The 15625-nt window shown below is 43.1% G+C and overlaps 1 protein-coding gene across 1 annotated transcript in view; it reads right to left on the bottom strand.

Annotated features, from left to right (window-relative positions):
• The window catches only part of RFC1 (replication factor C subunit 1), a 42186-nt gene extending 32282 nt beyond the window's left edge, over positions 1-9904 (bottom strand). The window contains exons 1-4 of the mRNA XM_070948227.1: positions 9828-9904; positions 4497-4622; positions 3958-4033; positions 3138-3251 (exon numbers count right to left, since the gene is read on the bottom strand). Coding sequence (XP_070804328.1) covers positions 3138-3251; positions 3958-4033; positions 4497-4622; positions 9828-9830 — 319 coding nt within the window. The 5' untranslated portion in view covers positions 9831-9904. The remainder of the gene's footprint in view (positions 1-3137; positions 3252-3957; positions 4034-4496; positions 4623-9827) is intronic.
• Between the last annotated feature and the right edge of the window lie 5721 nt (positions 9905-15625).

Here is a 15625-nt window from a genome sequence, read left to right as displayed (position 1 = left end):
TAAATAAATAAATAAATAAATAAATAATCTATCTATCTATCTATCTATCTATCTATCTATCTATCTATCTATCTATCTATCTATCCGTCTTACTATTTATCTATCATCTGTATCTCCCATGTTTCCCCAAAAATAAGACCCTCTTATATTTTTTTTGAACCCTGAAATAAGCGCTTGGCCTTATTGCCATGTACTCAAAAGCCCAACTGGGCTTATTATCAGGGGAGGTCTTATTTTGGGGAAAACAGGGTATGTGTGCGTGTGTGTTTTTGTGTGTATTTTGCCTACCTCTTTCCAAACTACTTAGCCACTTCCGAACATCTTACAGCAGGGGTGTCAAACTCGATTTCATGGAGGGCCACATCAGGGTTGTGTTTGACCTTAGGGGGCTGGGTGGGCGTGGTCAGTTCGACGTCACTCGTGTCGGGGGGGGCTGTGGTGGCCCGAGCACTCTGCCAGTGTAAACGGTGTACGGGAGGGTCACGCACGCTCCGTTTTCGCTGGCAGAGTGTTGCAGGAGGCGATCGCAGCCGGGTGCACCTTGGGCCAGTCCTTCACTGTTTCCAGGGTCAGATTTAAGCACCCTGCGAGCTGGATCTGGCCCCGCGGGCCTAGAGTTTGACACCCCTGTCTTACAGGGATCAATTTCTTGATGTCTCAAATCTTTGAACGGAAGCCTGGTTTACTGAAATAAATTGATTTGTGGCAAGGAAATGTATTGAAATATAGTTATAGGAATTTTTTTTAAATTATTTTTATTTATTTTTATATGCCGCCCTTCTCCGGAGACTCAGGGCGGCTTACAATGCGTTAAGCAATAGCCTTCATACTTTTGTATATTTTATACAAAGCCAGCTTATTGCTCCCACAAACTGGGTCCTCACATTCCTTGGAAATTAAGAATAGAAGCAACACTAGGAAACTCTTGAAGACTTAGAATATCCCCACTGTAAGCCCTGAACTTGTTTTAGATTCAGCATGTTGTGTGAAAATAAACAATGGGAGACAAGTCCTTCTGATCAGCTATTATTATGTCCTGGAATAGAGTCAGAACAGACTAACAGAGTCGGAAGGGACCTTGGAGGTCTTCTAGTCCAACCCCCTGCTCAGGCAGGAAACCCTACACCACTTCAGACAAATAGTTGTCCAACCTCTTCTTAAAAACCTCCAGTGTTGGAGCATTCACATCTTCTGGAGGCAAGTAGTTCCACTGGTTAATTGTTCTTAACTGTCAGGAAATTTCTCCTTAGTCCTAGGTTGCTTCTCTCCTTGATTAGTTTATTTCAGTTAGGCCAAGTCATAAATTGTACAGGTAGTCCTCGACTTACAGCAGTTTGTTTAGGGACTGCACAAAGTTACAACGGCCCTGGAAAAAGTGACTTATGACCGTTTTCCACACTTATGACCGTGGACTACCCATCCATGACTGGTAGCAGGCAGCCAGTTTGCAAAATAAAGTTGATAATTTTTTCAAAACATTTGCTGAGGGACCAAGAGGCGTAATCAGCCTGTCTGTCAAATGAAGCTGTTTTAACTGACAGGTCATTTATTCTTATCGCTAGGCATAAAATGTATTTTTGACTTCGCAAGTGGCCTCGACCAAAGTTTTTGTGCATATGTAGAAATCCACTTCCCAAGACCTCAAGGCTGCTTACAGTTAAGGCAAAAGAAATCATAGAGCTGATGTAACAATGTAACCGTAACTTTCCGTCTTTTATCTAAGGGAGATAGGTGGCCCTTTGATCGTCATTAAGATTAAAATCCCATTGGGAACAATATGTTCTTCGGAGTCATCAGACCAAGTAAGTTTTTTATCTTGGAATGCAAGGGATTGTAAAGGTTGAGTAGGCCATCACAGAGAAAAGGCACTCAAAGTTTGCTGAGATTTGCAAGGGAGCGGAGGCCGCTTGGAGGCAACCTCATCCTGCACCTTCGCCCTTCTGGATTTCATAATCGGCAAGGATCACAACAGAGTTGTTGCAAAAGTCCCCATGCACCCTTTGAAGGCACAAAAGGGCAATCTGGTGAGGTTCATTTTAAACTTTCTGTACAATCCTTCTAGTAGAGCTGGTGAAGCCCACGCGGGCAAGATGCAAGATGTCACTAAATGACAATGACTGTAAAATGAAATGTCATTTAACCACGAGGACTTCCCACAGTTCCAGCTGTGGTTGTTAAGCCAATCACCCGATGGTCATTCAGTGCGATACCGAAGGGTTGTGGCTTGCAACTTTTTGCTGGCTTCACAGCTGCTTCTCAAAAGCAGCTGTGAAGGTTGCAAATGCGACGACAGGGGCCGCCAAACGTTGCGACCGTCGTTAAATGCTCATTGCAGTGCACGAATTGCAATCACGTGACTGCCTGGATACTATAAAAGCCACAAGTTCAAGGACCGGTTGTAAATTTACTTTTCAGCACCGTTAGACAGGTAGTCCTTGAGTTACAATCACAACTGAGCAGAAAACTGATGTTGCTAAGTGAAACATTTGTTACGTACTTGAGTTTGCTCTGTTTTACAACTTTTCTTGCCACAGTTGTTAAGTGAATCGTTGCATTTGTAACTTGGCTGTTAAGTGAATCTGACACACACACACACACACACACACACACACACACACACACACACTCCCTGCATTGACTTAGCTGGTCAGAAAGTCACAAAAGGGGATCGCATGACCTTGGGAACACTGCAACCGTCATAAATACGAGTCAGTTGACAAGCATCTAAATTTCGATCATGTGACCATGTTCGTAAGTGTGCAACGGTCGTACGTGTGAAAAACGGTCGTAAGTCACTTCAGTGCCGTTGTAACTTTGAACGGTCACTAAATGAACTGTTGTAAGTCGAGGACTACCTGTAATTTCAAACAGTCCCTGAATGAACGGTTGGTAAAGCAACAGTTTTTTTAAAAAATCAACGTCAACAGTTACATGTAAGGAAGATAATTAATAAGTCAAGCTAAGTCCAACTTCTTCATCAAACACAAATCCATTTCTGTACCAACTTTGTAATTATACCGCAAATGTAATTTCCTCAACCATCATTTTAGAATATGATTTCCATTTAAACAACCCCAAAAAATATATTTCCAGTGGAACATAAAACTCACACAATAGTAGATCTTATGGTGGATTACCTGTTTCTGAAACATAAACCACAGGATCCGCCTTTAGCAGCTTGGCAGGTTTTGAAGGGAGCTTTCTCTCTGGCGGCTTAGATTTTTTGATTAATGGTACCTCCTCTTCGGAATCTGAATTAAACAGCATTATTTTTTTATGGATCCATCCACAAGCAAAAACACTCTGAGACAAACCCTTCCAGGTCACTTCAGATTTAAACAGGCTTTGGTCTAAACCTTGGCAAATTTAAGGTATCTGGACTTGAACTTCCAGAAATTCCCTACCTAGCCTAGATTATCCGTCAATATTTTTTATTATAAAGTATTATAAAATACAAAATACAAGGTAAATAGAAATAGCGTTGCGTTCTCAGCCTCCAAACGCGTTGCATTTTCGGGTGGCGATGTGCTTTGGCGATCACTGCAGCCTTGAAGGGCTCTCGAACGGAGCATTTGGAGGCTGAAAACGCAAAGTGCGGAGCCCAAAAACACAAGCCATTGTCCGTGGCAATCTCTGCAGCCAGGAAGAGGACGCTTGGAGGCCGAAGGGTGGGGGCCGGTGGGTGGGTGGGGTTACATTTGGAGTATAAGATGCATCCAAATTTTCACCCTCTTTTAGGAGGGAAAAAAGTGTGTCTTATACTCCGAAAATTACGGTAATTTTGTTGTGAATCCAGGGATGCCTTAATTCTAGATACACATTTTATGCAATTTATGAACGGAAACTATTGGAAAAAGCTATGGAGATTTTCCAGTTGTCTTTCCAGGAAAACCCTAGGAAACAGAAATCATTGTAGCGACGTAAAATAAACCTGGGGTGTTTAGTTATAAGGCTTACCTGAATCATAGATTATCCTCTTTTTCTTGTTTGCCGGTTTTTGCTTGAAATCCTCTTCGCGAGGGGAACTTTTCACCTACGGAAAGTGGCTTTCTTATTCATCAGAACAATTCTGTCGATATTAACTCATTTATGCAATGCTGCATGAATCAACAAACTTACCTTACATCACTGGAGGCTTTCAAGAAAAGACCAAACAGCCACCTGTCTGAAATGGCTTAAGGTCTCCTCCTTGAGCAGGGGGTTGGACTAAAAGGCCTCTAAGGTCCCTTCCAACTAATCCACAAATTATTTATTTGATTTGTGCCAATCTCACAAGGAGACTTTGGTTGGCTTACAACAAGTAAAAGCAACACAAAATATAAATTTAAGGACAGCAACACAGGAAGCATAATATCTCTGAAGTATAAAACGATCCAGCTGATCATCAGGAAAAGTCTTGGCAAATTAAAACACTCCAGAAAAAGATACCACTGCAAAAAGATCATAAAGCCGTCATCAAACTCTGAAATATTTTAAACTAAACATTATATACTCACCTTGATTTCTTTCAGCGTCGATGTCCCCCCTGAATTCCTCTCTTTATTCTGGGGTTTGTCCTTTCTCGCAATGCCACATTCCGGTTTCTTTCCTGGAGTTACAACTCCAAAAAATTTACGGATATCCTGGTAAAAGAATCCATAAAGCAACATTAAATTCAATCTTTTCTTCTGCAAAATTTCAGGACATACATTTGGCATACAAGTCCTATCGCGAAGCATAAATGCCTGCTGTTTATGAATTGGACTCAATTTTATTTTCCAATTTATTGAGAACACTATAATTTGCTAGCAAATTTAAACAGTCTAACGCTCAGCTATATACTGCAAATCCTTGAATCAATTTCTCTTAGAAACATGGCCTGCAATTTAATCAGTACTTAGGATACTTTTAGCCCTTTACTCTAAATAAGTTATCCGGGGTGGGAGACACACTAGGTAAGCCATTATGTTCAAATGTATAGGTGCAATTTCAACAGGTATAATTTGACGGTTAAACTTCCAATCAGTCTTTGGAATAAGATTGCTATTAAAACAAGTTTTGGATCAAGACTAATGTACATATTAAGTAGGATTTAATGAGATTTTTTTAAATAGGTTAAAAACCCTAGAGTATCTCTGGCTAAATAAATTGTGTTTAGCCTGTGAGGATGGCAGCTTTAAACTATCAGAAACCATTGAGGTTTCATTTTAATATTTTCATTTTTTTGGAAGTAAGATGTGATTTCTCTCTTATTTGGGCCTGTTTGAAGAGCAACTATATAACACTTTGAAATCTTGGCAATTTTTAAAAGCCAAATATATTAAATTGGGGATCATTGTTACTTGCTTTGGAAACTGTTAGACACACTTAGTAATTAATTGCTAAACAATTATATTTTTGACCCTACATAATGCAAATTGATCTTTTTTTATAATTTAAATTTGAAAATAGCAGGGAAGATGTTCCTTTGGAATGCCTAGGCTAAGAAATTAGTACATTAAAGGCACAGATTTTAATCAGCGCTTAAAAAAAGATTACTTTTTTGTTTGACTTACATTAGCTTGAAAGAAACTGATATAATTGAAGTATGTATTAGCTACTGGTACGCAATATGGCTTAGATGGTGTAGGAATCTCTGAGAGTCTATCTACACTTTAACAAAATCCAAGAATGCAATTTTATGAAGTATTACAAGGTGAAATTAAATTTACCATCCGTTATATTTGATTTATAGAAGGAAGAATTGGAACAATATTGAATTCTGGAAAAATCAATGGGTCCATATATTAAAAAAATGCGAACATATGCTTCCGATGATTTCTGAGTGAGTTCATCAAAAATAAATTTCATTTATTGGACCACCCAGAAATGTATAAAAAAGAAAGGATATTAGATGTTTTATAACAGAGGTCTTCAAACTTGGCAGCTTTAAGACTTATGGACTTCAACTCCCAGAATTCTCCAGCCAGCATAGCATAGAGTTCCGATGCGGCCATCATTGAAATTGAGTTTGACACCCCTGGCATAAAGCATTACTACACAATCCAGACTTAATAAGCTTAACAAATGAATTAAATCTTTAAAGGTATTAATTATTGTATAATCTTTTTTCTGTCAATTAGAAAGAGTATTTTATGTTTAATTAACAGCACATATTTTGGGACTTTTTGTTTTGGACATATAATAATTATTATATTTTTTCTTTTGTATTTCTGCATTTTGAGAAGTAAAATTAATAACAAAAAATTACTGAAACTTATTACTTATTTCCAACTAATTTGTTTGCTGAGGAATTATTCCATTGGATTCAACAAAATTAGGACTGGGCTATACAGACAAGCACCTAATCAAACAGTAAAACAGTCTGTACTATTTCAGTTCATAATTGAAAAACATAGTTTCAAAGACAGATTCATTAATTCACACAGAAAGCAAATAATTAGGAAGACGTATTACAACAGCTCCTTGTGAAAAATTTCTGGACATGGAAAGAGTTGCATGGAAACACAAATATATGCATTTCCAAAGGTGTAAACTACGACGTGAAGTATAATCTGTTAATATTTTTATTCTCCATGGCTTCTGCAAACTGTGAATGCTATGTCAAAATCTCCTTAGTTATCATTCTACTTCAAAAGCAGAATAATAATTCTAATACTTCCAAATCAATATGTACATATTAAAGTGCTTAAACATGATTCATGCATCTGATGCCACTCAGTTAAAGTGCCTAGCTATCCATTGCATTTTATGGTAACTACATGCTTTTGAGCTGATAATAAAAAAATCAATCATATTTATTTACCTTATACTATATTATCCTACAAAGATATTATTTTATTATTGGCATTCTCATAACCAATTATATATTTCGCATCTTATGCAGACGGTCATTTAGCCCTGGATGAAACTGTCAAAGTTTGAGAAATGCTTTTGCAATTTCTTTTTTTATATATAAACACAGCATGCAAGTTCTTTTTAGAAAGCAAAGGTAAAAAATAATGGTGCAAGAAAAAAATAAACTGTCTGATGTCTTTCTTTTTCCACATTAGAAATGAAAATGTTTTCCTCCTCCAATTTTATCGGAGCACAAAGACAAGATTAAAGAAATGTTCACCAGTGAAGACAGAAAGTGTGTGCTTTGGCACACATCTGTATTTTCAAATACTGAGAGAAAAGCTAAATGTTGATAAGAGGAAAGAAGCCCTTTCCAAATATTACTCAACAGAAAAAAATTTAAGTACTGTAAATTGAAGTAGGTATCAGATAAACTATAATTATTCCAAAGCAATGAGAAAATATTCACTTTCCTACATGGTTGATTTTTTTAAAAGATGGATAAAAATGCATGTTATATTGTAGTTTAATCTTTTCCAGATGCAAAAGAGGCATGATGCTGTGTGATCTATACTACATAAAATGGCCACTAACACAGCAGAATCATCAGTTTGATCCTGTTCTCAGTTTGCTACTATATTAGAGTTAGTTGACATCATGAGCATCCTTTCTCACCTAATTATATAAAATTGCACAAAATGTATCAAATGGAGATTTTAGAATATCAAAACATCATAAAAATCTAAAATTTTAGACTATCAGCCTCTCTTGAAGGTTGCTATCTTAACAGAAGAGACAAAGGTTGTGAAACCACTATCTATATTTAATACAGCATACAATTACTGTATCTGCAAAAATGATAACAGCCATGTTTACCAAGAAAGTCATTCCTACTGGGTTCACAAAAGCTTGCTCCTAAAAATGTATGCAATTCAAAGTCTAATCTATCGGTACTGATAACAGCCTGTATCCTTGCCCTATAGCCTTCTGAACCCAGACAATTATTGTTAACTGATGCGTGGAGACTAACTAGAGAAAAACAAAGTTTGACAAGCCACGTTTGCAACATTTCTCATGCTAACATCTCAAAAGCAACAAACAAGCCACTTCTAAACACAAATTTGTACGCATTTGAAATTTAAAGGCATTTGTGATCATTTCCACCCCATTCTATGAAGGGAGGATGTCTTTTTATCCGTTAAACTGAACATCAACTGAAGAAAACACGGACTATTGAGGACAACTGCTCTCATCCTAAACTGTTGGGCTAAGTTATTTTAGAATTAATAGGACAAGGGAGACAATGAATCATTCCTTACACGTTGCTATAAAAGCAAAGTATATAAAAGCTAGATGTAGGCAAAATTTAGCTCTTCTTACTGACAAATACTTCCAATTTGCAGCCATTAAATAAATCCAAATGGCTGAAATTGTCCACGCAAGAAATTCCAACAAGCTCTGATTTGCAATACAAAATATTTGGCCTGGGTTTGTGCAATTTTAGCAGGCAATGAGAACAGCACTGATATACAGTATCCTTATAAATAAGGAGAATGGGGCACACACACACATATACATACATATACATACATACATACATACATACATACATACATACATATATATATATATATATATATATATATATACCAAATACGAAAGGGAAGCAGAACGCTCCCTCCCACATGTTGGGTTAGACCAGGTGCCTCGATAGAAAAACACAATATATATATGTAGAAAGAAAAGGTGTCACTTTGGGAGGGGATATCCTAATTTATAGGCAGCCCTCCATTTATAACAGTTCATTTAGTGACCATTCAAAGTAACAACAGCACTGAAAAGTGTGACTTATGACCGTTTTACACACTTACGACCATTCTAGCATCCCCATGATCCTGTGATCAAAATTCAAATGCTTGATAATCGATTCATATTTATGACAGTTGCAGCGTCCCGAGGTCATACGATCCCCCTTTTGGGTCCTTAAACAAGCGAAGTCAATGGGGAAGCCAGATTCACTTAACAACCAGGTTATTAACCGCAGTGAATTCACTTAACAACTGGGGGCAAGCAAGATGGTAAAAATGGGGGCAAAACCCACTGGACGAATGTCTCACTTAACGACAGAATTGTCGGGCTCAATTGTGGTCGTAAGTCGAGGGTGACCTGTAATTTTTTTTTTTTTTGAAGGAGACAAGAAACTTGGCAACTTTTTAAGACCTGTGGACTTCCAACTCCCAGAATTCCCCAGCCAGCAAGCTGACTTATAAAAAGTGAAAAAAGGAAGGAAGGAAGGAAGGAAAGAAAGAAAGGAAGGAAGGAAAGAAAGAAAGGAAAGGAAGGAAAGGAAGGAAGGAAAGAAGAAAGGAAGGAAAGAAAGGAAAGAAGAAAGGAAGGAAGGAAGGAAAGAAAGGAAGGAAAGAAAGAAGAAAGGAAGGAAGGAAAGAAAGAAAGAAAGGAAAGAAGAAAGGAAAGAAGGAAAGAAAGGAAAGAAAGGAAAGAAGAAAGGAAGGAAAGGAAAGGAAGGAAAGGAAGGAAAGGAAAGGAAGGAAGGAAAGAAAGGAAAGAAGAAAGGAAGGAAGGAAAGAAAGGAAAGGAAGGAAGGAAGAAAGAAAGAAAGAAAGAAAAAAAGAAAGAGGCAATACAGGATATCAAGAGATGGAAGGGTCCCTAAGAGGTCCTCTAGCCCAACCCCCTTGCTCAAGAGGACCTAATGTAGATAAAAATCAGATAACATGGATTGATATGAGGGAAAGTTGGCTTGGGATTCCTGCTAGGACCGAAACCCGAATCTCTCCCCGGATCGAGCCTGAGGGAAGAATAAAAGGAAATTTCAGCGGAATAAAAGAGGAGGAGAAGAAAAAAAAGAGGGAAACCAGAGCCCGGGCGAAGGTTAAAGGTCACGAGAGCCTCCTTCCCTTCTTTAAGGCGGCCAGACTTGGCTTCCGAGACCCCTTGACCGGTCCCGAGGGCCAGGCCCGGGCGAGCAAGCCAGCCACGGCCTCCCTCACCATGTTTCCGGCCTGACGAGGCTCCGATGTTGCCTTCACGACGCTTCCCGCGGCGGCGCGGCCATCTTGGCGCCAACAGCCCCGGCGCGTGCGCGCGGCTGATGACGTCACAGCGCGCGCGCGCGGACGGGAAACGCCTCAGGCTCGTCCCTCAGGACTCCTTGTGCTGAGGTAAAAGTTGTGGCTCCCGCCGCTTCAGCCCGCTCCGACTCCCTCAGCCGCCCCCCCCCCCTCCTTCCTCACTTTGACTCTCCTCCGTGAGGAAAACGGGCCAGGAATGGGATGAAGAAGGGAGGAATGGAGTCGAAGAAAAGGCTGCCGTTCTCCGGGCGACCGCTAGAGGGGGTCGCGAAGTTGTGTGTGGGCGTGGGGGGAAGAGGAGGAGGAGGTGTGCGGTGCTGCCCTCTGGCGGCCGGACGTGGTGTTGCAGCCAAAATGGCGTGGCTCTTGTTTTTAAATCAGGACTTTTGATCGTCGTTCAGGTGCAGGTCCCTAGAGGTACAATATTAGGAAACCACTAGGATACTTTATAGAATAAAAATATATCCCAGATTTTTTTAGATAGATAGATAGGTAGGTAGATGATAGACAGGCAGAAAGATAGATAGATGGATGGATGATAGGTAGATGATAGAAAGGTAGGTAGGTAGATGATAGACAGATAGATGGATGATAGGTAGATGACTGATAAGTAGGTAGGTAGATGATAGACAGATGGATGATAGGTAGATGATTGACAGGTAGGTAGATGATAGATGGTAGGTAGGTGATAGGTAGGTAGATGATGTAGATGGATGGATGATAGGTAGATGATAGAAAGATAGGTAGGTAGGTAGGTAGATGGTAGATAGATGATAAGTAGACAATAGACAGGTAGATGATAGACAGATAGATAGGTAGATGATAGATGATAGGTAGGTAGTTGATAGATAATAGATGGATGGGATAGGTAGATGATAGATGATGGATGGATGATAAGTAATGATAGATAGACATAGATGATAGATCAATCAATCGATAGATGATAGACAAGACAGATTGTGTATATTTATGTTTGTATATGTATGTATATATGTGTGTGTGTACATATATACACACAGAGAGACCATCCATGTGTATATATCTAATCTATAAATCTATCTAGCTGTCTGTCTGTCTATTATTAACTAGCTAGCTTTCTGTCTGTTTGTCTGTCTGTCTATCTAATCGGTATACCTATATATGCATGCGACGAGGAGGGGGTTGTGGGGTTTTTTAGGGAAATTTTTAGATAAGGTTTTAAAGGTTTCTGGGAGGGGGGTGGGTTCGGTGGGTTTGGGGGAGAACCTGTCGGGGAGGAGGCCAGAGCCGGCTGAAGAGCACGGCACTAGAGATGCGGGAACCGGGGTCAAGGTGGGGGTTAGAGCTTGTGTTATGGATGGTCATTACATCAGTACTGTGGGTGGGAGGGGCAGATATGGCGGGAGCAGGGGGCCACATCAGGTTGTGGGAGCACGCGCCCGCTGGCTCCAAGCGGTGGCGCGCTCCGGCCTCCAATGCTCCTCTCGTTCCCCAGGTTGCACAGACCCTCAGGCCCTGGGCCTTCGGCTGATGCTGTGCAACGCCCGGTCCGTGGTAAATAAAGCCCCCCTCATTTGTGATCTTGTTCAGGAGGGGGGAGCGGACCTGGCGGGTATTACGGAGACCTGGTTGGGCCAGGAGGGGGGGGTTCCCCTCGTTGAGATGTGCCCACCCGGTTTCCGCGCATTCCATCAGCCGAGGACACAGGGGAGCGGAGGGGGGGGTGGCGGTTGTCATTAGAGAAGGTCTTGGTCCGAGGGAGGTCACTGTTCCTCAGACGGCTGGTTGTGAGTCCCTCCTTGTGAAGTGGGGTCATGGGGTGCAGATGGGTGTGCTGGTTACGTACCTGGCTCCCTGCCACGTGACGGCAGCCCTGCCCGAGCTGCTCAACGTTATAGCCGCGGTGGCAGTTGACACCCCCAGGCTTATGGTCATGGGGGATTTTAACCTGCCATCCGTCGGTGAGGCGTCTGAGGTGGCTCGGGAGTTCATGGCTTCCATGGACCTGACCCAGTTAGTTCATGGCCCTACTCACACGGGGGGAAACACGCTAGACCTGGTTTTTGTCTCTGGTCAGTGGTTGAGTGATCTTGAGATAGGGGATATAGTGATCGAGCCCTTGTCATGGTCAGATCACTCCCTCCTTCGCTTTGACCTTCGAACCGCCGCACCCCGCTGCAGGGAGGTGGAACCACTGAGGTGGTACCGCCCCAGGCGCCTGATGGATCCTGATAGGTTCCAGACGGAGCTTGGGCCATTTCCTGAGGCTCTGGCACACGGCTCGACTGAGGAGCTGGTGGCCGCCTGGGATAGGGCGGCCGCTGGAGCTTTGGATCGGGTCGTGCCTTTGCGGCCTCTGACCCGGCGTCGATCTCGCCTGGCTCCTTGGTTCACCGAGGAGCTGAGGGAGATGAAGCGCCGGAAAAGACGCCTGGAGAGTGGTTGGAGGGCCAGCCATTCTGAATCTGACCGAACACTGGTAAGGTCTCATATTAGGACCTACCTGGTGGCGATAAAAGTGGCGAAGTATAACTATTTTGCCACTCTTATTGCGTCATCAGATAATTGCCCGGCTGCCCTGTTTAGGGTGACCCGCTCCCTGCTCCACCAGGAAGCGCGGGAGGACCCCTTGGAGGGTAGAGCCGAGGATTTTGTACAGTATCTGTATGACAAAATCGCTCAGATTCGGGAACATCTGGACTCTGACTGGGTAGATTCAGCGGGGAGGACAGAGGCAGGTCTTGTGAGTATTATCTGGGAAGAGTTTGATTCTGTGACGCCCGAAGACGTGGACAGGATACTGGGCAGACTGAGCGCAGCCACATGTTTACTGGACCCGTGTCCCTCCTGGTTGGTGCTGGCCTCTCGGGAGGTTACACGAGGCTGGCTCCAGGGGATTATAAATGCTTCCTTGAGTGAGGGTGTCTTCCCTGCCGCCTTGAAAGAGGCGGTGGTGAGGCCTCTCCTCAAGAAACCTTCCCTGGACCCGGCAGTGTTGGCAAATTACCGTCCGGTCTCCAACCTTCGCTTCATTGCGAAGGTTGTTGAGAGTGTGGTAGCGTGACAGCTCCCCCAGTACCTGGATGAATCGTCGTATCTGGATCCGTTCCAGTCGGGCTTCAGGCCTGGGTACAGCACGGAAACGGCATTGGTCGCGTTGGTTGATGATCTCTGGAGGGCTCGGGACAGGGGTTGTTCCTCTGTCCTGGTCCTATTAGACCTCTCAGCGGCTTTTGATACCATCGACCATGGTATCATGCTGCACCGGCTAGAGGAGTTAGGGGTGGGGGGCACCGTCCTACGGTGGTTCTCCTCCTTTCTCTCTGACCGGTCGCAGTCTGTGTTGACAGGGGGGCAGAGGTCGACCCCGAGGCCCCTTGTATGTGGGGTGCCACAAGGGTCGGTCCTCTCGCCCCTTCTGTTCAACATTTATGTGAAGCCGCTGGGTGAGATCATCCGTGGTTTCGGGGTGAAGTACCACCAGTACGCTGACGATACTCAGCTGTACATCTCCACCCCGGACCACCCCAATGATGCCCTTGAAGTGATGTCCCGGTGCCTGGAGGCCGTGCGGATCTGGATGGGGAGAAACAGACTCAGGCTCAACCCATCCAAGACCGAGTGGCTGTGGTTTCCGACATCCCGATATAGTCAGTTGGCGCCATCACTGACTATTGGGGGCGAGTCATTGCCCCCCACGGAGAGGGCTCGCAACTTGGGTGTCCTCCTGGACTCACGGCTGTCTTTAGAAGAGCATATGACGGCCGTGGCCAGGGGGACTTTTTATCAGGTCCGCCTGATTCGCCAGTTGCGTCCCTTTCTGGATTGGGACTCGTTAAATACGGTCACTCATGCTCTTTTCACTTCCCGCTTGGACTACTGCAATGCTCTCTACATGGGGCTCCCCTTGAGGAGCACCCGGAGGCTCCAGCTGGTCCAGAATGCGGCTGCGCGGGTGGTTATGGGAGCGACGTGGCGCTCCCATGTGACCCCCCTCCTGCGCGAGCTGCACTGGCTCCCGGTGGTCTTCCGGGTGCGCTTCAAGGTTTTGGTTACCACCTTTAGAGCGCTCCATGGCATCGGACCGGGGTATCTACGAGACCGCCTTCTGCTACCAATAGCCTCTCACCGACCAGTACGCTCCCATAGAGAGGGGCTCCTCAGGGTGCCGTCGGCCAAACAGTGTCGACTGGCGGCCCCCAGGGGGAGAGCCTTCTCTGTGGGGGCACCTACCATCTGGAACGAGCTCCCCCCAGAGATACGGAAGATCCCGGACCTGCGCACGTTTCGCCGTGCTCTCAAAACTTTTCTATTTCAGCAAGCTGGCCTGGCCTAACTCCCCTCTTTTAAATTCTTAAATTTAATTTTTTTAATTCGTGATTTTATAAATTGGGTGTTTTAATTTGTGTTTCGGCCGAAATATTTAATAATTTTAAGGGATTTTTAATATTTGTATTGTCTGTATTTTATCTTGGCTGTTCACCGCCCTGAGTCCTTCGGGAGTAGGGCGGTATAGAAATTTGATTAATAAATAAATAATAAATAAATAAATAGATATAGATATATCAGGGATGTCCAACGTTGGCCACTTTGATTGGTGGACTTCAACTCTCAGGATCCATAGCTTAGCTATTCAAAGCATAACTGGCTGGGAGTTGAAATTCACTGGTCTTAAAAGTAGCCAAGATTGGGCATCCCTCATATGCATTGTTAAACCAGGATACAATAGATAAATATGTGAGCCTTCTGCTCATTCTTGGCTTCTGCCTAGATTTTCTGCAGGTTTTTTTTTTTTTTGGCAAAGTTTTGGAAGTGGTTTGCTTGGCCGCCGCCTTCTTCCCAAGGCTGAGAGAAAGAGGGGGAGGATCATGATGCTGTCAATCATGGTCTTTTTTGAAACCTGGTTGGGGAGAAATGAACATCAATTTGTGGTAATGGTTCTGCTTTTCATGACTGATTTGAATCGGTGTTGATAGGTGGGGAGAGATCAGTGGCCTCTGTTCTTGAATTCCTCTCTTAAGCCCTACAGGGTTTGACCTCTTCTTCTTTTCTCGTTCATATCCACATGAAACTCCAAGGTGAAATCATTGGTTGCTTTGTGGACAGGTCTTCTGCTGGTGATAGCTCAGGTTGGTCAAGTTAATCATTCTAAACCAAAGAAGGACTATAAATATCACACACACACACACTCCACACTCTGTGGCTTTGTACTGTGTTGAACTGTGGTCCTAAAAGCTGTTAGTCCTCAACTTACGACCACAACTGAGCCCAGAATTTGCACTGCTAAGCGAGACATTTGTTAAATGGGTTTTGCCCCATTTAACTTGATTAAGTGAACCACTGCAGTTGTTAAATTAGTAACATGGTTGAGAAGTGAATCTGGCTTCCCCATTGTCAGAAAGTCACCAAAGGGGATTACACTGCGACACTCATAAATACGAGTCAGTTGCCAAGCGTCAGAATTTTGATCACGTGACCATGGGAATGGTGCAACGGTCGTAAGTGTGAAAAACGATCATAAGTCACCTTTTTTAATGCCGCTGCAACTTTGAACCGTGACTAAATGAATGGCTATAAGTCAAGGACTATCTGTATCACTGTGTATAAGATACCTCTCACACAAACACACACACTTCATGACTTTGCGCTGTGTTGAATCATAGCATGGTAAGAACCAGTTGCCATTCAAGACGATCCCAGTTCATATTTATAAAAGGTATTCATTAACCTCATTTGCA

This window comes from Pituophis catenifer, unplaced genomic scaffold (genome assembly GCF_029215685.1).
Source record: "Pituophis catenifer annectens isolate HBS135680 unplaced genomic scaffold, rPitCat1.0.hap2 SCAF_8, whole genome shotgun sequence".
Classification (NCBI taxonomy): domain Eukaryota; kingdom Metazoa; phylum Chordata; class Lepidosauria; order Squamata; family Colubridae; genus Pituophis; species Pituophis catenifer.
Note: the sequence above shows the minus strand (reverse complement) of the source record. Positions and strands in the feature narration are given on the sequence as shown.